Below are 25,378 nucleotides of genomic sequence, written 5' to 3' on the forward strand. Positions count from 1 at the left end.
TTCGTTTCAACTATCATTAGCCGCGTTTGTGACGTTTGTGACAGAAACCATAGGATGGTAAGAACTCGAATTAGCCTAGACCTGAGAAGGGAAAATGGAGGAATTCCAGATCAAGCTACAGAACAGGTATTCGGCTTTAACTCAGGAAGAGGACCTTAGTGTTGAAGCAATGAACGGCAATCTTGTGGGCATCATTAAGGAGTGTGCGATAGAAGTCGGTGGTAACTCCGTTAGACAGGATACCAGTAAGGTATCGCAGGAGACGAAAGATCTGATCAAGAAACGCCAATGTATGAAAGCCTCTAACCCTACAGCTAGAACAGAACAGTTAGAACAGTTAATCAACAAGCGTAAGACAGCTGACATAAGGAACTATAATACGGATAGAAATGAACATGCTCTCAGGAACGGAGGAAGCCTAAAAGCAGTGAAGAAGGAACTAGGAATTTGCAAGAATCAGATGTATGCGTTAAGAGACAAAGCCGGCAATATCATTACTAATATGGATGAGATAGTTGAAGTGGCTGAGGAGTTCTATAGAGATTTATACAGTACCAGTGGCACCCACGACGATAATGGGAGAGAATAGTCTAGATGAATTCGACATCCCACAGGTAACACCGGAAGAAGTAAAGAAAGCCTTCGGAGCTATGCAAAGGGGGAAGGCAGCTGGGGAGGATCAGGTAACAGCAGATTTGTTGAAGGATGGTGGGCAGATTGTTCTAGAGAAACTGGCCACCCTGTGTACGCAATGCCTCATCACTTCGAGCGTACCGGAATCTTGGAAAAACGCTAACATAATCCTAATCCATAAGAAAGGGGACACCAAAGACTTGAAAAATTATAGACCGCTCAGTTTACTGTCCGTTGCCTACAATGTATTTACTAAGGTAATTGCAAATAGAATCAGGAACACCTTAGACTTCCGTCAACCAAAGGACTAGGCAGGATTCCGTAAAGGCTACTCAACAATAGACCATAATCACACTATCAATCAGGTCATAGAAAAATGTGCGGAATATAACGAACCTTATATATAGCTTTCATTGATTACGAGAAAGCGTTTGATTCAGTCGAAACCTCAGCAGTCATGGAGGCATTGCGTAATCGGGGTGTAGACGAGCCGTATGTAAAAATACTGAAAGCTATCTATAGCGGCTCCACAGCCACCGTAGTCCTCCATAAAGAAAGCAACAAAATCCCAATAAAGAAAGGCGTCAGGCAGGGAGATACAATCTCTCGGATGCTATTCACAGCGTGTTTACAGGAGGTATTCAGAGACCTGGATTGAGAAGAATTGGGGATAAGAGTTAATGGAGAATACCTTAGTAACTTGCGATTCGCTGATTATATTGCCTTGCTTAGTAACTCAGGGGACCAACTGCAATGCATGCTCACTGACCTGGAGAGGCAAAGCCGAAGGGTGGGTCTAAAAATTAATCTGCAGAAAACTAAAGTAATGTTTAACAGTCTCGGAAGGGAACAGCAGTTTACAATAGGTAATGAGGCACTGGAATTGGTAAGGGAATACATCTACTTAGGACAGGCAGTGACTGCGGATCCGGATCATGAGACTGAAATAATCAGAACAAGAATGGGCTGGGGTGCGTTTGGCAGGCATTCTCAGATCATGAACAGCAGGTTGCCGTTATCCCTCAACGAAGCAAATTGACGATTTTAGCGACTTCGTTATTTCAAATTTTAATTTGTATTAGCGTAAAATTATGGTGCAATTACATAGAACCTTTTTCCAGACTACGGTCCCTAGGCCGAAAATTTAACTATTGTTCGTGACAATACATAGAATTGCCTGCGGTTCCAGGCAAAAGGAGCTTACTGGTATCCTAATGGCTACACCCATTCACGGAATGGTAGCATCGACTAGACTGTACACAAGATTAATATGAGCTTTATGCAATAAGAAAAACATAACGCACCCTTCCAAATAAATACGGATCAGATGTAACGTTGCAAGATTGCGCATAAATTAATACGGATGCTTTTCCTCAAAGTGAACGTAGAAGCCTTAACCTTCGCGAATCTCGCATAGCCTCAGCTTCTCTTATTTCATATGCCAGCTGAACAGAGTGACTGTCGATATCAGCACATCTGTGGAATTCAGCAGCGCAGGTACAGCTTTTCCAGTGCGATGGATGCTGGATATTTTTACTGCACTGACCAGTCGTGCCCAATATCACGTGCGAAGTACTAACTTACGGCACGGTAAACATGGAAAAGCGATAAAGTTCTGGATCGAAAATTTTTGACAGTATTACTCTCTTCGAATACTTATGAAACGTTTTATAGATTCATTTTTTTTGCGAAGTACTGTGGTCCAAGGATCCACATCCACCCACTGGATGCAAGATTCAGGGGCATACAAACAAGGCTTTTCTTGGCATAATTTTCCGAGCATCATGTTGTCGCATTTGCTTATGTGGGTTATCCAACTGCTTATGCAGGAACAGGTCTGCATTGGCCCGCATTAACGACGTGCATTCTCTAAGGACTTAACCTTTTGGTCCGTGAATTAGTTATCTTCGTCAAAGTTGGTAAGTACGGATCAGATGTAACGTTGCAAGAATGCGCATAAATTAATACGGATGCTTTCCCTCAAAGTGAACGTAGAAGCCTTAACCTTCGCGAATCTCGCATAGCCTCAGCTTCTCTTATTTCATATGCCAAGCAAAGTAACACGTAGCATGGCTTAAATCGTGCAAACGTGTTTTTCCCTAGAGGCTGCTTCGTCGAGCTATATATGAATGCGGGAAACTCGTAAATGGTTCCGCAACATGAAAGCAATGACTGCCTATAGCCCCCTTGCGGTGCGCTCTAACTCTATCATAATCGAAACGCATAAATCGCATCTTCGTCAATCGTGACTATGTAGACGTTAAGGACATCGCCTCGAGCTCAGCGAAATGACGCTGTTTTCTTGAATCGAAATGACGCTGTTTTCTTGAATTACTGCCACTAAGAATATGTGATGGGAACCAGAAGCGCGAGAATAAAATCCATAAGGAAAAAAATATGCAAAAATGTGGTGGTGGGGGGGGGGGAGGTAGCCCCTAACTTTCGACTGCGGATGTCACAGTTTCCAGGATGATGGCGAACACTCCTCGAAGACAGTGTAACCGGAGGCGGCTTCTTCTGGTTTAACTGTCCGTTGCACGCCGCTGCGATTTTAGAAAAGCCACCGCAAGCTAAATAAGCGAAAGCGGACCAACCTCAGACGTCGGCAAATCCCCTCTTTAAACGCGGTATCTCGGCCCATTGAAATCCTGTGCACCTGCGCGTGCTCCTGGCCTCATGTCAGCCAGTTAGACATTTAGTCAACTGCTCAATGTAAGCAATGTCATTCGTTTAGAAAGCAAACAAGTGACCTCCTAGAAACGAGAAGAGCGTTTGATTGGGCTGTTTGGGCTGTACAAGCAACGATGCGGGTCCCCGCCCGATGCATGCGTCGGCGGTTACGCAAATTTGACGTGAGGGGATTGGAATAAAAACACATTGGAATAGCTTTACGTTATAAGGCCCCTGCATGACGTTATAAAATTAATGTTGTGCTTTGCTGATAAGAAAGTTGTAGAAGTCATTTGTCATTGCCACGAATAAATTTCTTGCGTCTCCTTCTATAGACATTTTTCGTTGACTCGCTTACATATTTTCAATGTCTGCTCGACATCCACTGCTAAGCTACGTACTCTGTACTAGTGTCTGCTCTACACGTTTTGTCTTCGCTTGCAACAGTCTGAAGCATTTCAATTGCATGGCTAAGCAATCGGACGTCGTTAAATTTTAATCGTGTTATTGAAACTAAACAAGCATGAGGTCGACGAGCGAGAAGAGAACGTTGGAAAGTCCGTTCGGCATTGCGTCATTGGCTGTTGACTGCTTGCTCGTTGACGGCAGGCAATCATATCGTTCACTCAGCGCAATAATTCAGTGTCACCAGAAGCCTGAAGTATATTTTCCATCGTACCTCTCAGCAGTGGTTTATCTCACAAAATATCGGGCCTATCGAGTCGATGACTCGTACAGAATTCCAGCGGTTCCGGGTTCCTGATTGTTATTGTGTACCCATCACTGATGCTTTGTCTTAGCGCATCCATTCTTATGAGCTTGCGTAGACAGCGCGTTAAATGCGCCGGAATGATCGCATTTGTGAGACGTGCTGCTTCACTGGATGCGCTGATCTTAAAACATTTCCCTTTTATCGCAGGCCGCCTTTTGGACATAGCGCTAACGGGTAAGTACCGTTTTCGTCACAAATCAATGTGCCGTTGCAATATCGCAACATGAATATTGGAGATGCCACATGAGGTCAAGCGTGTTTGTGTGCGGGAAACAGTGAAGTAGGCGAAGGCGATGCATGGGTTCCGTTCGCAATGTATTTTGTTGCTTTTGATGCATTCTTGGTGGGGGGGGGGGGTGCAGCCACTGCGCCGCGCTAAGTGTGCATTCATTTTTTCAAAGAAAAAGCAATTTCGGCGAGTTGCGGTAGAAATAGTGCAACCACGTGCCTGGGATTTCGTGATAATCTACGAAAATTGGGAAGGAGTCCTAGTGTCCCGCACACTGATGCATATCGGGGCATGAAGTATGTAACTAGGCAGTGAAGGTGCTTCTTTTGCAAAGCAACGTCGTCGAATTATGGATAGTTCTTATACGATACTGGTCCAAATCGCCTTCACAAATCATAGGTTTACTATTACGGTCATGTTTTAGTGAGCGCCCTAGTGCACAAGGAAATATTCTCGTCAGACAAGAAGTATGACGATTCGCTGGTGCCGATTCTGGGCAACTGGGATTGTTTGCTGTTACTCCAACGCACGGTACACGAGCGGTATTGATTTCCGCCCCCATCAAAACGTGGCAGCAGCGGCGGGGAGTCAAAACATGCAACCTCCTTTATACCAACGCAGCGCCATAACCGCTTAGCCACTGCGGCGAGCTTTACAAACTGTTGTAGTAAATGGAAAGCTTTTGGAATGCCCCGTAGCGGTATCTGCATGGGCAGGTGTTCGGTGTGTTGCGACGCCACGGACCCGAGCACACGGTTGTTGGACCCTCCCGCGTTAGCCGCATGTCGTTTAGCCGTGTCCGGGGAAAAGCCGATCCTGGACGTTGAGTAGGAGCCATATGTGTGGACTTTCAAGACCTCTCGGCGCAGGCAACACACCTATTTGTGGTCATCTGTGGTGGTCGCTCAGTGGCTATGGTGTTGGGCTGCTGAGCACGAGGCCGCGGGATCGAATCCCGGCCATGGCGGCCGCATTTCGATGGGGACGAAGTGCGAAAACACCCGTGTACTTAGATTTAGGTGCACGTTAAAGAACCCCAGGGGGCCGAATTTTCCGGAGTCCACCAATACGGCGTGCCGCATAATGAGAAAGTGGTTTTGGCACGTTAAAACCCAATAGTTAAATTTTAATATTATTTTTGGTCCGCTTCGGGTAGACGGCTCCACGGCGCTGACCCACCCGAGGAAAATCGGGTGGTCGCCCTATCTTAACTTTCCTACTTATTTTCACTTTCCTATCCTCATGCTACAATATTGTCACGTGGTAGTGACGGTGAAAAAAGCAGCAATACGGTGGAATACAAAACTAGCTTTTATTGGGTGAACCTGTGTCCACAAAAACAGGCTACACTTATAGCACAACGATAGCGGTGAACACGGTCGGCGATCGTCGGAAATCTGATCAGCGGGTCAAGCGCGTCGGCTTTTAAAGAACAGTCGTCGAATGTTCCAAACTAATCGTTCGGACCCGGGTGCCTTCCACAAAGTTCTACACCATTCGCGTCAGGTGATGAAATCAGATAACATAAGGTTCGGCGACAACAGACAGCGGATAGAAGCATCGATAAATTTCCAGAAATTTCGGATACATGCAGGCGCGTCCCACGCTGTGCGATTACATTTGTTAGGCGGCGAAACGTGGTTGCCCGATAAAGTTAAGTACACGTGTCAATATCTCCTGTCTACTCCTCCATTCTCTGTTTTCATCTTCACCGACGACCTGCGTGGTTAACCTCGTGTGCGGCAACCAGCGTTGGTCATAACCTATATGGTTATAGCGTTAATTGCACTTCTAGTGCTTTCTTCACGACATGCCCTGTGGTATCCCCTCGGTGGGCTCGATGGTGGGTGACTGGAATCGTCGCAGAATATATGACATGCTTCGTGGGATTTGCTAAGCCCTTTTCAACTGATCGTCTCTGCAAGAAGGGCGCGCACCGATGTTACCCACAAATTATGTTTAAAGGACATAGAGGCACTCATGCAATTTCAGGAAATCCATAGCGAGAAACAGGATAAACCAGAATGAATTCTCCTCTCTTTGTTTAGAAGTCTCTCGCAGACGGTATTTCAAGTGGCTAAAGAGCCTCCAGAAGGTCCAGTGGGTGTCTGTTACCTAAATTAAGAGACACCACATCACGGCTTGTTAACCGTCCTTGTGATATATTGAGATATTCTTATCACCATAACAGCACATTTAATCGAGTCCTGTCATAGGCGTTAATAAATTTGAGCGGTGATGGACTCCTTGATTTATGAAAGTATAAGAACGTAATCGATGTACAAAGGAAAAAGGTCAGACTCAACAGCAAATCACATTGCCGGAGACATCAGGGGCACGGTTTAACAACGTCAAAATATGACTACATATGACTATTTATTCCAAACAGGTGTACCACAGCTTTGGCCACGCTTCTGTGTGCTGGCGAGGGTGGCTTACTTGTGTGAAATGCCGATCAGTGTGATGCTGTGCCCCAGTGCATCATACATGAAGCCATGTGTAGTCTGGAAGGAAAACAAGGTAATCGCAATAAAAGTACAGCAAACGTAGATTTAAGAGAACCATGGCAGCGTATCTAGCGAACATTTGCAGAAAAAGCACGTACATCGCGGGTATCGCCGCCTGCCTCCACAGTAGGAGCAGCCAAGGCTCCTACTTAGTACTCAGTACTTACTACTCGTTTGAGGGACATCTGTAGCGGTGCCAGTGGCCCATTCAAGGGAAATCTTCTTTTAGACACTTGGGCGTGCCTGCTAAATACGAGAGAAGCAGCGTTTTACAGTAGTGCTTACAGGACATACTCTTCTATAAATTATTAGCGTTAAAAAAATCCCTTCTATGGTGCCGAAGAAATCAAAACAGGATAAATGCTCGCCACACGGTTCTAGGGGGAAGGTTGAAAGCTTTCGTGAGAACTCACAAATTTGTCGTGGGATGACATCTCCGCTCTAAGCACGGAATATGATGTTGCAAACTTCGCAGCTCTCCGTATTGATGTAGCATGCACAAGCATCCCACAAAAAAATGAGTGTCTAGGCCAAACGACGAGATCTGTGTTGGAATGATGATTGTGCGAAAGTTCGCAAGTGGCAAAAAATGTATGGGGGCTCCTTCGTGATTCTTGAACTGCGGAAAACGTAAATAAATTAAGCATGCAAAAGTGTTAGGAAAATGTCACCTGGAGAGTCGGCAGTGAAACTCAGTTTTGGTAATCACTTTTGTAGATAGCCTCTTCGACCAGGCAGTTCTTCTGGGTAAACGTTTTCAACTGGTCTCCTGCTTTCAGCACTTTCATTGAGCATTCTTTAGATACAAACGACGAGTAGAAGACCGCCTTTGGAAGAAAATAAGCACTAAAAACGGCAGAAAACCATTCATTTCACTCACCCGAGCTTTGGGAATCCCTGAACTGCCGTAATAACTCAGCTAGAGGAAGTCGTCAAAGTCACTTACAGAATGACACTTCAAAAGCTCTCCTGTCTGTTTTAAACACATGTTCTTCAGGGTGCGTCCTGCCTGCTTGGAAAGATGTTGTTACGATTCCAGTTCTCAGAGGAGTCGCACGTCTTCTTCCACCAGTGCCATTGACGAGTTGCCTATGAAAGTATTCAAAAGTTATATCCGTGTCTGCTTCACATTTTGAAGAGCAGTAAAAAAAGAAAAAAGAAAACAGGGAGGGCAAATGGATAAGCGTCCATCTACTACACGTTGAGTCGAATATTACGGACACCTTATTGTTATCTGTATTTTCAGTCGCAGGGAAACCCTACGATAGCTTATGGCGCTTTGGAATTTTACAATATGTGTAGGCACAGCGTGCCCAGGATAGCATGATGAACACCACTGAAAGCTACTTGTTTGGCCACACATTCTGTCTGAGTTGGCAGTGCTTTTTCAAGACCACTTAGCAAAGAGGCTGGCGCACCACAAGGCTGAGTGTTTAGTGGCAAACTGATGGCTTTAAAAATAAATTGAATTTATAGTCAGTTAAGTCACCATCTCTTATTCCGTCTGTGTTGACGACGTACATATGTTTTATATCATTTAATGTTGCTACGTGTGAACGGGTGGGACAGCTTACTTTAAATAAATTGTCTGGGTGGGCAGATACAATGGTTGTAAAGTAAGAACCCTGGAAATCATTTGCGTACTCTTGATCATTTCCAAGTATAGCAATCTATGGAGGTGAGCTCTGCGAAAACCACGAGCATAAGTATTTAAGAATCATTTTGAATTGCTCGCATTTATTCCTCATCTTCAATGTTTCAGTACCAAATGCTTGAAGACACTGAATATGGCAGGACTATCACACTACTGTCGCCAAGGCACACAGCCTAACCTAACCTAATTTTCACACAACCTAAACTTAAACAAATCAAATGAACAAAAGTGTTTTAGTAACGTGTCATAGCAGTACTTGCTGCTCGAGCCAGTAAGCCGCGGCAGTGGCCTGCGGGGCCAACGCTGCACGCCGCGGAGGTCAAGCTAGACGAGAGACCGACGAAGCAGCAGCGGCCACGAAGGCCGGCATACGCGGAGCAGCTAAGCCCTGCCGCGCGCGGGTTTGGAGAGCGAGACGCCGACATCCGCACGCGGGCGTATCTCGGTGATGCCCTCTCGCTTCACGCGACACCTGGCACGCCAAAGCGCCAGTTGTCGCGTTTGTTTTAAAGAGAAGCTTTCTTTGCCTCTTCCTTCGATTTCCCCACTGCTGCTGCTGCTGTGAGGGGGGGGGGAGGGGTGCGAGTATGAGAGGAAAGGCGACGGGAGAAGCTCGTTTTCACCCCTTCAGCGGCGAATGTGCGTAATGTCCTCTGGAGCTCCCTGGTCGTCGCCATATTAGCCGCTTGACAGCTGTAATTGTGAGTGACTCCCCTCACAAGCATTGGAGAAACTGCAGCGCTTCCCTTTCTACTAACGTGCGACGCCAGAGGTGATGCAGATAGAACTGTAGAGAGGAGGAGAGGGAGAAGAGGCAGTTCCCATATGAGAGAGGGGGAGGTGGCGTGAGAAGGCAAGGAAACCCCACTACTATACGACAGCGGTTGGGGGAAACAGAACAAGCTTAAGTTCAAGATACGGTGCAGTACGTTGCTGCTATAAGCAACTTTCACGGTTAATCTTTTTAATTGTTTTCATTTTTTTTTTTTACTTTTTCTGCCGTTGTCCTCGCACCGATCATAGCCGCTCCGACTGGCCAGGGTGAGTACCTTAGTCGGTGTAGTGCTGCGGTTGTCTTCCTCAGTGACATGTTTCGCGTCGTCATGTTCAACTTCAGTTTACACGCCCGTAGGTATTAGCCTGTGTAATGGCTCACATTGGTCGAGCAGAACGCAGGATTCGAAGTCTGCTTGAAGGCGAGGAAATCCTAAACGCTGGTCATCTTGTGTGCTGCGGTATAAAAGCGTACACGTCGACCTCCGGGACTGTTGAAGGCCTTCGCATGCAAACTTCGCGGCTTCGAAGCAAACCACAGGAGCTGTGACTTCAGTTTTACCTCGGCGGTCTTATAAACAGAAGTGACCGTGCTTTCTCTTTGCTATGGTATTAATTCGACCACTTTGAACGCGTACCATGACCTTTTATACGGTGCGGTGCTGTCTGCAAGTTGTTACTTGGACCGCTTGAATAAGCCGCCGTGTGGAGAACAAATTTTTCTGGTATTGCGCGACCCAAGTTTTTTACATTGATGGTGTGAAAAGCAGCCTTAAAACTACGTTTTGTGAGCTGAAACTTCTTGTCTAGTTATCCTTGCCTGTGTTCACAACGCTGGATGTTGAACACGAGAAGTAAACAAAAACCCATATATGACCGATTTTGCGAGCTAATAAACCGTTCACCCTTGTAATTTGGTTATTGCGCCTTATGCGAGCTGTGCAAGCTACAGTCTTGTGGTAGTGCAAAAGCCTGCGTCAGTCCTACCGCGTCTTGCATATAGAGATCAAGCGATACGTAACCGATATTTACCAGTCCGCGGCAATGCTCGCTTCATTCTTCCAGTTATCTTTATAAAATAATATACACGCAAATCAGCTGAGGGTTCGTTACGCGAACACTCCACAGTTTTGTTGGATTAGGATTTGTTACGAGTACAGTCATGCGCGCCTGTGCACACGTTGCAGCCGATCATCGAAGGGGCAGACGACGACAAGGACGAGTTCCAGGTTCCTCTATGCCTCCGTCACATTGCTTCCATGCACAAATGAGAAACGCATGTCTCTGTTCTAAAATGGTGGAATGTCAAGCCGGCGTTGCAGAGCACGAACTTATGAGCGAGAACAAGACATTTTAAAGCAGGTACAAAGCTTCACTGAGAATGTTTTCGCTCCAACGTCGACACAAATGGATGGGTGGCAATAACGCGAGCATCAATCATCCTAGAACCCACTTGAGTTAGATTACGCATTATTTCTTCCCCTGCGTCTTTAAGGAGGTGCGTCTATTAGAGATATCAATGGCTCGGAATCGTCACTCATCTGCCGTATTCCAAAAAAAAAAGGCCTCCGGCATGAAGTACGCACTGCGAACCTTCATCGCTTCTGTGACAGCTTTGCCGATCCGCAGCTTAATAAATATCCTCCTTATGCATGGAGCCGGTGGGAATGAGTGAAGGCTCACATTACCTACCACATAACTTAAGCATTGCGGCACACAGCAAATACGGTTACGTTTATGTTTGCTCATTCTGAGCACGTTAAGTGTCCTTCAGGATCCCACGGGAGCTTTGAACGCGTTAAAACATGAAGCAAAAGGGAAGGAAGAGCGTAGACAACACAAATACGCTCCGCGTACGGGCGGCAGCCAGCGGCGAGTATAATCTTTCGATTGTTTGCGGCCGTCGCCGCACGACGGCGCCACCGTCAGTGAAAGTTAATGCAAAAACGCCATGCAAATATGCCAAGCGGGCAACTTACACAGGGTGGCAGAACCAAAGCCGCATTAATTAAAGCGCACCACGGGGTCAAAGAGGCACTACGGAAGCGGTCGACCATCAAACTTTTCTGTGCCCGCCGCGTTAGTTTGCGGCTATTGCATTGCTAGAGGGCATCGGGAGCGAAGAGTGCAGCCAGTTCTTATTTAAATATGCTGATATCTTACACGGCTTCGTTGTCATAAGTAGTTGCATGATCGAATCATTATCATGGCGTTCTGTGAGATAGATATAATGGTATAAGGAAGCACAACAGCGAGAATCGTCACTGATATTCTTTTTAATTCTTTCATTTTTTTTACTTTTTTTGCCGTTGTCCTCGCACCGATCATAGCGCTCCGACTGGCCAGGGGATGGGTGAGTACCTTAGTCGAGAGTGTCCTACCTGCACATTTCTCTATTCGCCTAGTGGGCGCCGATGGGCGTGCCACTGGTGGCGGCCTTGCGAAGTGCGCTTGGGAGAGGAGGCAACCGCGCGCCGTAGTTTTCTGTGTCGTTGTTTATGCTTGTCTGTCTGGAAATACATTTTGAGAGCAAAATAAGCAACCCCCTTCGCATGTATATGGTGGTCAAAGCGTCAAGGAATGTCCGAGAATTGTTGCACGGTGGGGTGCTCAAATACCGGCAAAAACGGGCCGGCAATACGATTTCCCTCCAAAGCCTCGTCAGCGGAAGCAACGGTAGCAATGGATCGTCGCCGTTCGGCGGGAAATTTCATGTTCTTTTCATGTTTCTTGTTCTTTCTTGTTCGGTGCTTTTCGACTCGATCATATTTAGACGGGTAAGCGACAAAATTGTTCAAGGCCTGCCGATGTTTTGTTCGGGTCGTCTGCAGTGCATAAGGGCTGCCCATGTTTTGTTCGGTTCGTCTGCAGTGCAGCAGGCGTTTTAAAGGCAATCGCTAAAGTTCTGAATGCCGCTTCTACCGTTTGACGCGTCTTTGCTGTGTCGCCCTTGCTAGGCAGCATGACTGCACGAGTGCATCGTGTTGTTTGTTAAAGCTACTGCAGCTTGCAAGAACTGAAATCGTCGGTTTGATGCGACCCGGTAAATCCTCGCACCAGCTGTCCACACTTCATGTTTTTCATCTATTTTATACAGTTGTGCTGACAGCGCCACGACGGCGTCAAAGAAAAGCTAATAAAATAATTAAATAAGATATACCACTGTATGATATGAATATTAGTTTTGACTTTTGTGTATTCGCGTTTAATTGCAATTTAGAGGTTATTTTGTAAGGAGTAAACAATTAGTGGCCCTTAGTTTTGAGTAACCAACTGGACGTGCCTTCAACATCCAAGCTAAGCCGTGTTAGGCCTACTAGCCATAAAATCCACAATTGAATTCGGAATCAGCGGCGTCTAATGAACCAATCTTCATAACACACGCTAGTTGAGAGACAGCGATAACGGCACTCACTTCTCTTAGCTTGCGAACTTCACACGTTACCACGAATCGAACCCAGTTTGATGCTATAGGTTAGAGCCGTCGCGGGGATGGCTGCCGCCATGTTCTTCACCCATATCTCTTAGCGCAATTTTTTGGGGCTCCCACTAAATCAGTGAAACAGCATGCCTGACGCAAAACCCAAACGCAGTTTGCGTCTCGCGCATGCGCAGTGGCTTCGACGCTATTCCTTTGGGGCCCCAAAACAGTTGGCGCCCCTGATCGGAAACTATATATTGGCCGCGGCGCGGTCGCCTCCGCCAGACGACTAAGGGTTCGCTCACCGCGTACTTAAGCGCATACCCTAGGCAACAGCCTTTCGCCGCGCTGTAGTAGTAACTACTCCATGTATCCTGTTAAGGAGGGAACTGGCAGTGGGGTAGAAGGGGTGCAGTGGCCCTCCGACATCCTCTCAACCCACCTCAGGATGTCCTCCTGAACGTAGGGCTTGGAGCTTCACAAGGGAGGAGGCTCCCTTGTTGACAACTGTTGCTAACTGAGTTGCTAACTTTGAGGGTAGGGGGTAATTACTGTTAAAGCTATCTCCAGATAATATGGCTAAGAGTGGTAAGAGTGGCCTTGGCCGCTGCACAGAGGTGGCAGGTCGGGGAAGGGTAGACAGCTTTTTGCCACGCTGCTGGAGACCGCCTTCAACCCGTTCTACTATATAATTGGCGTTGCTGGCGTGACCTAGCTGGCTGCTTCCTGGCACGCTTGAAACGCGGACTATATTCGCACACCCCGCGTCATTTAATGTCATTCAACAAAGTGAACGTAGAGGCATTCCTACTTTTCCAGAATTTCCTTTTCACACTTCACGGCACGTGTCTTACTGACCGCTCGCCCTCTCAGTAGGCAGAGTTTGATCGTAGTGATGGGACTGCGCAGCACAAAGAACAATGAAAGGGCTGCGCACCGCGATCAAATGCAACTATCATAGTGACCGCTCAATTCGAAGCAAAAAAGAAAGGAAAGCGGACAGCGCGCAAGTGCAACCACGTGACTCCGATCCACAGACAGGGAGACGCGAATAAGGTCATGACCGACTCGCCTGCCATAGTTATTATAAACTATACTGACTCTAGATGACATGCTCGGCGAAGAAAATTGGCACCCGTGCAGACACCGCACAAAGCCTCCCCCACTCGCGGTATAGCGGCAAGCTAACAGAAACTTAGCCAGACCTGATGTGGGACAGGTCGTCTCCTATCCCAGCTTCGAGGTAGGTCTCTTCATGGCCGTAGCTCGTTATACTAAGCCTTATTCCAAGGGAAGTCTGGAGTGCACTGTCCATCGATGCGGGTGGGAGCGCGCTGCCAACCTGCTCACTCGAGCGAAGACGATTTGTTCAAGCGTCGGAAATTCCCTGATTGTTGCAGTTACGTGCGGAAGAAAATGAGCTACACACAGGCGACCTTGTGAGTGAGAAAACAACCGCACGCGGTGAACTAGTACACAGTCGAAGGGCAGCGGATTGGGCGAGTTGGTGTTGTATGGTAACAATAAAATTCAAACAGCGCTAGACGACAGGACGAGAATGAGGAGGAGACAAACACGGCGCTGATGTTACAACTCGCCTAGTAAAGTGATGAAACTTACAGTCGCCTAGTAAAGTGATGACCGACATTGCTTAGTATACCGTGACGGGAAGGTCGCGTTCACAACAGCGCTTTTCAATTTCCACTGGAAGATTAACCACAATATTAAAGCCAGGTGGCATAATAGGTGAGGTACCATAACTGGCGCTAAAAAAGTCCTTCGGACAGCAGGATTTAAAGGTCAGCAGGTCAAGCGCATCGGCTTTTATACATGCGTCATCGAAGGTTTCAGAAACATCGCTGATGCCCGCGTGTCTTCCATAAAGTAGTACACAATTTGCGTCGCGCATACATGCCAGCCAAAGTTCGAAGACAACGGATGGTGGATAGAAGCATCGATAACATTCGAGTAACTTCCGATACATGCACGCGCGTCCTGCGCTAAGCGATAACGTTTGTTAGTCTAGGTGCGTCAGAGACTCGTATTGCTTTGTGCGCGCTGTGCATTCTCGGCGCTCTCCTTGCGTTATCTCACTGCCACGTTATCTCACTCCAGCGTTTTGACAGCGAGTGTCTGCGGTTATCGAGTATGCGTTCGTGTTTGCTGTACGAACTGACAGCATGTTTGTCAGTTAGCAAGCGGATGTTTACAAGTTGATATGGCCGATAAGTCTTTTTTTCTTGGTATGGCTATCTGCTAATTTGCTATCGCAATCTATGCTGCGCCTTTCGGGCGAAACTGCGAATTTTTGGTGTCCGCGTCCATTGTCAGAACAGTGGGCCGATCCCGGAGATAATGCAATACCTGCCGCCCCACGGCGGAGTTGAAGTGGGCTCCACGAACTCACACAAAAAAAAAATCTAACGAAAATTCTTGGAGTCACGTATACAACATAGAGAACAGCAACATAGAGAACACAATTGATTACAAAGCTCCTTACAAGCTGCCGCGGTGACGGCAGCTTCCGACCTTGGCGGGTGAGGAACGGGGTTAGACGTCACTGGCCTTTCGTAAATAAAAGAACCAGCCTTTGATTTTCTTGCCGCACCACTCTGAGTAGGCAACGCATAGTTAGGACTCCAGAGGAGCGGCACGTACACGAGGAGTGGCATAGAGAAAATGCGGCGGCGCGCTGTCAATCATCATTCCCCCCGTTGCTCTGAATTACCATTACTACCATCACTACATTGCAATAAAGCATTGCATGCCCCCCTCACCTGTTGTGGTGCTCATTTTCTACAGCTTCGCTGGATGTCCACTTTCGCAGGCCCGGGCTCAGATCGCGAGTCATTTCTTTAAGTTTTTTTTACTGGGAGTCAGAGTATACGCGGTGCTGAGAATGACTGCTATTGATACTGATTTTGAGTGAATTCGTCATGGCTTCATTTAGATTACTGAATGAATTATACATATTTATGTCTTGTGCACGGAAGTGGGGATGTATCCATTCCTATTGGAATCCAAGCACGCAAAGCAATTTGTAGTGACGTGAACATACATCATATTCATATTCTAGGTATAGGCTGTCCATACCATTAGAAATACGTGTTATTTGGCTAGGTCATTCTCTTTAAAATTATGAGAAACTTTTGTCCTGTGTATACAGGGTTTCCCAACTATCATGGAGAAAAAAAAATTTGCAAATGCCACGTAGAACCAAGATATTGTTGCTTGTCCTCATTTGGAGATATTCAGGTTATTATTTCCATTCCGGCTGCTTCCCAGAGGACGTGTTTCAATAGGTCTCCTTCTGCGGCTACGCAGAATGCGCTTTATCACATCTGTGGCTTTCGTGATGACCTACGCTGAAATTTTACGTCCGTCTCGATCTTGTAAACACGATCTTTGACATAACCCACACCTCACCGGTTGGCTTGCAACCACTCTTGATAGCCATAGCATTAACTCCTCTTGCCGGATTTCGTGAGATAATTACGCAACTTCTGCTACACTAAATTAAGCTTTCTTGGATACCAAGCCATCAAGGAATTAGAGGCAACGAGAGAGCTGACGCGTGCGCCGCTCAATCCTGCCATAAGAATGTCAGTACTGTAAATATACCCTATGCAGATTGCATGAAGTTAGTACAAAACAAGCTCAAAGAAAATGGCAGCGTACATGGAATAGCGAAGAAAATAACAAACTACATTTAGTAAAACCTATTCTAGGAGACATCATTATGCAGACATCAGGAACGTCTTATAGAAGTAATTTTATGCCGCCTGCGCATCGGACACACACACCTAACACAACTTTCTACTGACAAAACAAGACAAACCCTTATGTGAGAAATGTGGAGATGAACTCACTGTAAATCACATTTTATTCTCGTGCACACAACTCGAACGGCTAAGGAAAAAATATTTTACTGTATTTTACAATGAACGCATTCCCTTCCATCCCAGTCTACATTTAGGAGATAAACCACTTGCAGGAACTTCATCTGTTTTTAGTTTTTTTAAAGACGCAGTTTTTTTCACGCGTCTTATGATGCACCTCACCCATTTTCTCAGTCCTGAGAAGAAGGCTGAGGTCTTCATTTGATTCGTTTGGCTCCTCGGAGTCCTTGTCCGGACAAGGACCTTCGCTGAGGATACCCAATTTTTGAAATACATTATACCATGTGTTTGGCGCATGATAGCGTGAGTTGCTTATGCGCCATAAAACCCAATAGAATACAATACTATCTAATACCATTAGTCACCATTCGCCTGGTCCAACTCGTTCTGTTCCTTGAAACTTACTTTTGAATAAATATAGTACTCCCCCCCCCCCCCCCCCCCCTCGTCTGTCTTCACTTTGCCACTATTATTTGTCATTGTTCTGCTTTTCTGCACTCCGGCAATCGTCCAAAAGGGCAGCAGTATGCTCAAATAAAGTAAGACTAAATGAACTTCTCAGACAAAAGTCTCAATGACAAAAGCGCTAAGCACGTTCCTGTTGCTCAATGGATGCTACGTAAACGCGTGTTTTGGAGCTTGAAAGAAGCCCGCGAAGGCACGCAAAATTACCGCGCGGCTGAATGCCCGACCAGTTTTCTGAACCCTATATACTATACAACATACTGTATCCTATAGTACAGTATGTATTATAATATGTTATACTATATAATATACTGTATACTAGAGTATAGTATAGTATGTTATATAGTATGTTTTACTATATAACACACTGCAGACCACACATCGGTCTTTGCAGGAAGGGCACTCAATGGGTACAGGGCCTTATATGAGAACATACAATCCCTCATTGTGGGAGAAGGTTGAATTTCACAGCCTGATCGAGCCCTCCCGCAACACAAATAATCTGGCGTCTTTTGCTATCCCAAATACTGCTTCGCCATTCCAGAGAAACTGCAGCACTTCTTTTTCCGTGAGTTCGAGTATAAGCGCTGCTGTGCATGACTGCTGTAGATTCTGACTTTGAGTAAATTCGGCTTGGCCTCATATCGATTACAGCACCAAAGACTTGCAAAAAAGGGCACTTGTGTTACTCTAAGAAAACCTAGTGCATATTGTTTCCGGTACAGTGGAGTAGCCGCCAGTACTTTTTCGATGCTGAGATTTATTTAGTAATATGATTATCGTTACTAAATGAATCTCAGTATCGCAAAAGTACTGGCCGCTACTGTCGAAATTATCAAAGCGTCAATGAAGCATTTGGGGACAACTCGAAATTATATGTATTTGCGGTGGTTTCAGCGACGTACTAATTGCGTAAAGTTTTATCCGACTGGTAAAGTAACCTCAGAAAAATGAGAAATGCCACGGGTTGCGCTCCCCCCCCCCCCCCCCCCCCACCGCATCCTAAAGCAGCGCCCTCAAATAAGCCGATTGAAAGCAACTGTTTCGCTTGTTGCAAACCCGAAGAGACAGTGCATCACCCCTCTCATTTACACGTCACACTTCTTCATCATCATCATCATCAGCAACAGCAGCCTGGTTACGCCCACTGCACGGCAAAGGCCTCTCCCATACTTCTCCAACTACCCCGATCATGTACTAATTGTGGCCATGTTGTCCCTGCAAACTTCTTAATCTCATCCGCCCACATAACTTTCTGTCACCCTCTGCTACGCTTTCCTTCCCTTGGAATCCATTCCGTAACCCTTAATGACCATCGGTTATCTTTCCTCTTCATTACATGTCCTGCCCATTTCAACTAAGATGTCATTAACTCGCGTTTGTTCCTTCACCTAATCTGCTCTTTTCTTATCCGTTACCGTTACACCCATCATTCTTCTTTCACACGTCACACTAATCCGTCCCTCAATGCCAACTGATCACACTGATAACAAAAGCCCCTTGATAACGCTGCCGAACCGCTTCTCTGGCCACGCACGAAACGCGAAAAGCAATGCAATAAGCAAATGATCTTCTCAGATCCCGACTCTGCTCGCACCTCACCAAAAGAGTGCGCTCGCAGCTGTATATATCGCGCCAGAAACTTGCTCCGGACAAAAGCGAAATTAAAGTGGGGGTATTACTTTTCACTAAAGTGTATACGTGCTGCACAAGTGCGTCCGTGGCAAAAAATGAAAGCGAAATAGGCCGCGAAGCTACTCATTGTGCAGGGAAAAGGCGAAACCGATGCGTTCAAGAAAGTAAATGCAACCGTTATTAAATGAGCCCAATTTGCCATCGGGAGGTCCGCAAAAAAAAAAAAGAGAAAAAACCTCACAGAAGCGTCTCTTGCATTTATCTGAATGATGCGTCAGCGTTTCGTAGTGCCGACATGGTGTTTCGTGGTGGTACGCTGTTTTGTCTCGTATAAGTGCCAGAACGACTGCGAAAGAAGCTTGAAACGGGGGGGAAGCGCGGCTGCAACACCGAACTGCACCTGTACAAGACGACGTAGAAGAGCGGAGCATAGAAGCCGGGTTCACTGCTGTTATGGATAGCCCGCAGCAAATGTGGGACGTGGGATGAAATGATCAGGCAGGTGTAGCAAATCAAGGACCATATACGCAAAATTTATTAGGTACGCTGAACTATCACGAACTCTCATTAAATGCGCTCCCACGAGGTCCGTATCTTGAAAGCGATCTGCGATAGCGGCAGAGTGCGGCACGTGCTGAGAGCTCCGTGAATGCTGCGTTCTCGCCGCTTCGCTGTCGTTGAAGCGAGAGGGGCAGTGCGCAGGTGAATTTGCTCGCTGCTGCTGGTGCTGTGTTGTAAACGATCAGCTTGCGGGACGGACGGAGGGGCGGTTTTTCCGTTGACTAAAGATATAAATGCTTACGCATTTGAAATCAGATTTCAGCGTGCCGTTGAACACCAGCTGCTTCCCAGAGGACGTGTTTTAATAGGTCTTCCCCTGCGGCTACGCAGAATGCGCTTTATCACGTCTGTGGCTTTCTTGATGACCTACGCTGAAATTCTACGTCCGTCTCAATCTTGTAAACACGACCTTTGACATAACCCTAAAGAAATCGAGTCAAGAGCGGTCAGGTGACCTAGCCGGCCTATTTACAGGCCCTCTCTTCAAATGTATTGCACATGAAAAGTCGCATCCAGCCAGTTTCGTGCTCTGCTGCTGCTGTCTGCTGGCGCCATATCTTAATACCACAGTAGTGGAAAACGTGGCAGCGGGACTTCGCTGAGAAACCCATCCACCACTCCCTTGAAGGGTTTCGTCCGCGTAACACTGTCCAGTCAATGTGTGATCGAAGATGGGACCGATTATAGCACAGGCGTAAATTCTGAACCTCACATTGAACGACCACTGGTACTAATGCCCAGTGCGCTTTACCCTGCGTGGATTGGAGTCACTGCAATAGTAGGCATTATGCGAATTTCCTGGTCACTTCTGCAAAAATTCAGAAAAGTCCGGTGACTCATCGGTTTTTATAAGGACGCAAATCGAGAAATGTAGAGGATTCTGCACGTACCTATATTAAAATCATCGGTGTAGGTTAGTGATACGGGTGAAAACACAAGTCACTTAGAATCCTCCATACCGGTGCCTTTGAAATCGGTACCTGTGCGACCACGTCCCGCATGCTAGCTCTAGGGTTTAAGGCCGTAAATGTAAGAACTTCCGTGCATGGGCTAGGATTCCAAGATGGAGTCCTCCGCCGCTGTTTCTGGAAGCTGCTGGTTTGTCTCAGGTTTTCATATCTGATCGTAGTCGACGCGTTTGTTGGTCTGTGCCGCCACACTTCGATGACTGATCTATATTTGCGGCCTTCCACTTGTTGGCCGTTGCAGCTCGCAAGGCAAGGATCCTGTTTTCCTTCGCTCATTAGAGAAATACATGGCGACTGGGAACAAACAAGACGCACTTTAGGTTTATGCACTGGCGTTGTCAATTCGCTTTTGTGGTCATAGCTTTCGCGGCAAAAAGGACATCTGTACACTTTATGTACGTTAAGACGACAGCTCAGTTATCACAGCCTGTTTCGAAATAACACCAAACGCGACATGTTATTTCAGCCGGGTCGCGAGGAACTAGCTCGATCACGATGTTTTTCTTTATTTCCTTCATTTAGTACTGGCTTACTCAGATGAAGCTTGGTCGAGGGCGCTGCTTTTTGATGTGGGTGGGAGCGCAGTCACGTGGTATCTTTGGTATTTCGCGGGGCCTGTTTATCAGTCTGGCAAAATTAGTGCGCAATTAGTACGTCGCTCAAAATACTGCAGTTGGCTGTGCCTACAAATACCTCATTGACATATTGACAATTAGTATAGTACGTCTTTAAAAACAACTACCAAACTTAATCTCAATAATGAAAAATGTTACTGCCAGCTACTGCACTGTACTGAAAACAATATGGACTAGGTCTTAGTTGAGTACAGAAATTGCTCTTTTTTTTAAATGTGGGTGCATGATATTTAATTAGAAACCCTGTATATATTTATGACCTCTGCATATAACTGATGTTTCCATGCCTAGTAAATGTTTCAATTTATTAGAACAGATTTTTTTTCCATGAGTCGCTCGTATTGTTTACTGGAAAGCGAACGTGCATTTCGCACGCTGTTAATAAAAGAATGCTGAAGGAGTCTCCGAAATCTGCAGGCTTTTTTCACGGTGAAAAAAGCACGCAAAGCAATTCGCAGCGATGTCAACATGCCGCAACATATTCATTCACTAGGCTTCTGCTATCTATACCTTTACAAATAACTCTTAAGTTGCTACCTCATTCTCTTTCAAAAATATAAGTATTGTCCTGTGTGTATACCTAAATATATTCTAAATGTACAGGGTGTTTACAGTGGCAAGCAATGCTGAAGTGAGAAAATACGGATGAAGCAGCCGCCGCTAGTGCTTCTAATGCGCTTGTCCTCCTATTGTCAAGATTTGCAGAAGTAAAGCGAAAGAAGCCTCAAATTGTATGAGTTACAAAATTCTGGTAGTGATATTTTAGGAGTTTGTGTGGATAGACGGGATGGGGGGGGGGGGGAGACTCTGGCCTCTCCAGAAACTCTGGAGAGGGCTCGGCCCCGCAGCTCCCCTTCCCCCCTTAGTCGGCGCCTATGATTTGAGGTCTTCTTTGACGCTCGGAAAAAAAATTATATGGATCCTGTTGAGCAACAAAAATCTGTATCGGGAGTTCTGCATGTACCTCTATAATTGTTGAGTTTTCATCCAATTATAATGTTTGAGAAGTTAAGACTGGATATTTAGTTAGGCGCAATGCAAAAAAATCTTATTATCGTCAAGCGATGGCTAACATTGCTAACTTGGATCGGTCTGGCTACGTTGCAGTTGCAGATTCTAAATCTTGGGACATGAGAGTTTGGACATCCTCTATATTTACACACATGTATCTGCGCAAGGGTAATGCGCTTGTTTTCCTATTGCCACGATATTAGAAATAAAGCGAAAACGTGAATTAATAGTCGTGCAAGTCTGCGCCAATAACGATGCAATAAGCTTTTAGCAGCAATAAAATTTTAAGTGAAAAGTTAGAGGTTTAAAACCTCAAATGATGTGGGTAACAACAGCACACAACAATAATGCGACTACCTTCGGCGTTGCCCTGGGGAGGGGGGGCTCTGCCCTTCTTCCCGGAAACTCCGTAAGGGGCTCAGGCACCAGAGCCCCTTAGTTCATACTGTGTTCTATTTTTGAACCACGTCCAATTTTATTCCGAAAGCTCGTACATTTGGCTCAATTAGATCGCCACTGATGTGTGGTCAGCCGAAGTGTACATCATTTAAGACGAAAACTATGTAATTTATTGGTTGATAAGTTCAGAATTACCATGTACACTCAATGAATTGGTGGCAGTTTTCCCTAAATACATCGGCAGAACCAAGGAGAGAGGCTCCCAGTGCAATCAACCTTGCTGTGACGCAATGTGTGTCGTAGTATGGCATTGCCATAGTGAACAACAAAGCGGCACTCTTTGGCCTTGATGTCCTTGTGCCATAAAACATTATCAATTATTATGCTGTAACGACTGCACATCCAATAGAGAGGTTAGGCAAAGCTCCTATCGGCATCAGCTTCTGGGAATAAGGAAAGTCACACGAAGTTTCACGCTGAGCCATCCATCAATGTACTACAGGTGGCTCTCATGGCCATGCGCAATTTGCGTGGCCGTCTGCTGTAATCACGTAAAGTGAACCAATGATTTAGCAGCAAGGCATATAAAAACTCTCTTGATGGCGCGAATTGATCTAATTTTCTCGCAGATGACGTACGCTGAGACATAGTCTCTTGCGACGTAATTCGAGAAAATCTCGTAGGCCCTTAAAAACATGTTCAAAGTAAGAAAGGCACGCTGTACACTAGGGCTGTTTGTTATATGGATACTGATAGTTTTCTGAAGTGATCAAAGTGAAGTAAATATAATACGAGGGCGATTCAGAAAGCAATGCCTCCCAGCCCACTACATTTGAAATATTATTGGAAACATTTTGAACTGTTTATAGTTGATGCACGGATCTTTATGCAATTGAATGTCAGCTGCCTCACCTTCCTATCTCTTCGTGTCCCAGAGTAATTGAGCAAATCATGGCATCCAGTGGCGACGTCTGGTGGAAACTGCGGGCTGTAATTGAATATGACAGCGGAAGGTTGTGTGTCCATCAACATTCATCGCTGTCTCACTGCAGTTTGCAGGGATGCCTGCGTTGACGTCAGCCCTGTGCGGAGAGGTTCAAGGACTGTGAAAGTTCAAAATCGAGCCGCATCAAATCTTGCGGTCAGCACCGAAGTGGACGGCCCGCAATTGCCTCTAAAGGGGATCATCAACACCAGGTTGACGAGCTGATTCAGCGCAGTCGCAGGATCACGCAACAGGAGACCCCAACAACACTCGCCGTTCCCTTTGGTTCAGTGGGCCACATCACTAAGGTCCTACTGGGTCACAAGAAGATTTGTGCTCGTTGGGTACCCAACGAGTGCAAATGTTGTTTTAACGCAGTAAGTTCTTGATCATGTGGTTCACGTAACTAATAGATAGAAGTGGCGAGTGTTGCGATCTCGCGTTGCATGATGCTCCAATTGCCCCCAATCAACTCGTCCACCTAATGTTGATGGCCTTCATCAGAGGCAGTTGCGGGCCGTCCGCTTCGGTCCTGATCCTGGAGATTTGATGCGGCTGGATTTAAGTCTTCCATATTCTTTGCCCACCTCCGCACAGTCTGACAGTTAACACGGGCATCCCCATAAACTGTAGTCACGCGGCGATGAATGTTGATGGGCACACAACCTTTTGCAGTCAGAAATTCATTTACAGCCCGCTGTTTCAACCGGACGTCAGCCCTGGATGTCATGGCTATCTCAATAACTCTGGAAACAGAAGACACAGTACGGTGACAGGCAAGTGCCATTCTGTAGCTTAAGCATCAGCGCATTAATCATGAACAGTTGAAAATATTCGCGGTATTATTAGCAAGGTAGTGGGTTTGGATGCATTATTTCTGTATCGCCCTCGTGAAATTGAAGAGAGTGCTCTGTGTCGCGGAGTTTGTTAGCAGAGGTAATTGAGGTCGAGCAATGCAGTGCGCTCCCTCGTTTAAATATGCTGATATTTTGCACTGTTCGTTGTCATAGTGGATTGCATTATGAAATAATTCTGATGTGATCACAGGGATCTCTGATATAAGTAGAATGGTGTAAACAAGCCGAACATGTTAAAAATGTCCGACTCCAAAATAAATATAAGCGAGAATCTCCACTCATATTTTTTTAATTCGTTTCCTTCTTCTTTTCCTTTTTTTGACGCTTGCACCGATCACAGCCGCAGCCACTGGAGTAGGCACGGGTAAGTACCTTAGTCAAGTGCCCTACCTGCAAATTTCTCTACAAATATTCATTGGAAGATGCTTGAGTGCAATGTCACAGTTTTATAACTAAGTAGTCAAAAGACAAATTATTACTTTCCCCTCTGTGGCACTGTTGGATAGCCTTCAGCAGTTACGCAGCTGGTAACGGTTGCACACTCTTTTTCGAGTGTCCTAGATAAAGCAGAACAGGTTGATTTACATTCCTACATAATAATGAAGCTTTCTGCGTTGTTTCAAACTTGAAGCTTATTCAGAAGAGTTACAGGACATTTAACTAACCGCGCGCGATTTGTTGTTATCGACAGTTCTGCGTGTCTAACTCATTACCCGTTTCATCGGGCTCCCCTCAAGGAAGCGTTCGCCCACCGTTAAAATATTGTATTGTGTTCACTGAAATCAATGTCACCATTGATCATTATTTTTTGTACAGACTTCCATCTCTTGAAAAAATCTAGACAAATCAGGTTGGCGAATTAAAGTGATCAGGGTGTAGCTGTGACCAAATTAAATTGTGGGGTTTCCCATGTTTCCCATTCTTCGCAACAGAATAAATGGGCGCTGCTTTCACATTTGTGTTTCAGTGCAAGAAACGGCACTTTCTAACGGAACGGGCAAATAGTGCACTTTGACCCCATTCAAGTTCGATGGTGCGTGGTTCGAAATATGTGCCATCAACATGGTCAGCTTTTATTTGTTAGTTTTTATCCTTGAAGGCTCACCTGCTATAAATTCTAATTGCAATGCGTAGCATAATGTAACTTCTAGATAAACTTGATTAAGAAATTTCGGCAACTAGTAGAATGTGCAGTTTAGTTTCTTCTGGAAGTAATATTCATCTCGTCCATCCGGTTTATGGTTCAACATAGCACCATCGGCCATAGGCGATCCTAATATATTCACTATGGAAACAAAAACGC

The 25,378-nt window shown here is 45.9% G+C and overlaps 1 protein-coding gene across 7 annotated transcripts in view; it reads left to right on the forward strand.

The window, feature by feature from the left end:
- LOC129384144 (uncharacterized) overlaps positions 1 to 25,378 on the forward strand; it is a 285,323-nt gene that overhangs the window by 180,463 nt on the left and 79,482 nt on the right. For 5 of the 7 annotated variants that reach the window (XM_072284254.1, XM_072284258.1, XM_072284255.1 and 2 more), the window contains one exon: positions 4,223 to 4,249. In XM_072284254.1, the coding sequence (XP_072140355.1) occupies positions 4,223 to 4,249 (27 nt within the window). Of the gene's footprint in view, positions 1 to 4,222; positions 4,250 to 11,569; positions 11,996 to 25,378 lie in introns of those variants that run through there. The other 2 variants (XM_072284259.1, XM_072284260.1) reach the window with 1 other exon arrangement.

This window comes from Dermacentor andersoni, chromosome 9 (assembly GCF_023375885.2).
Source record: "Dermacentor andersoni chromosome 9, qqDerAnde1_hic_scaffold, whole genome shotgun sequence".
Lineage (NCBI taxonomy): Eukaryota > Metazoa > Arthropoda > Arachnida > Ixodida > Ixodidae > Dermacentor > Dermacentor andersoni.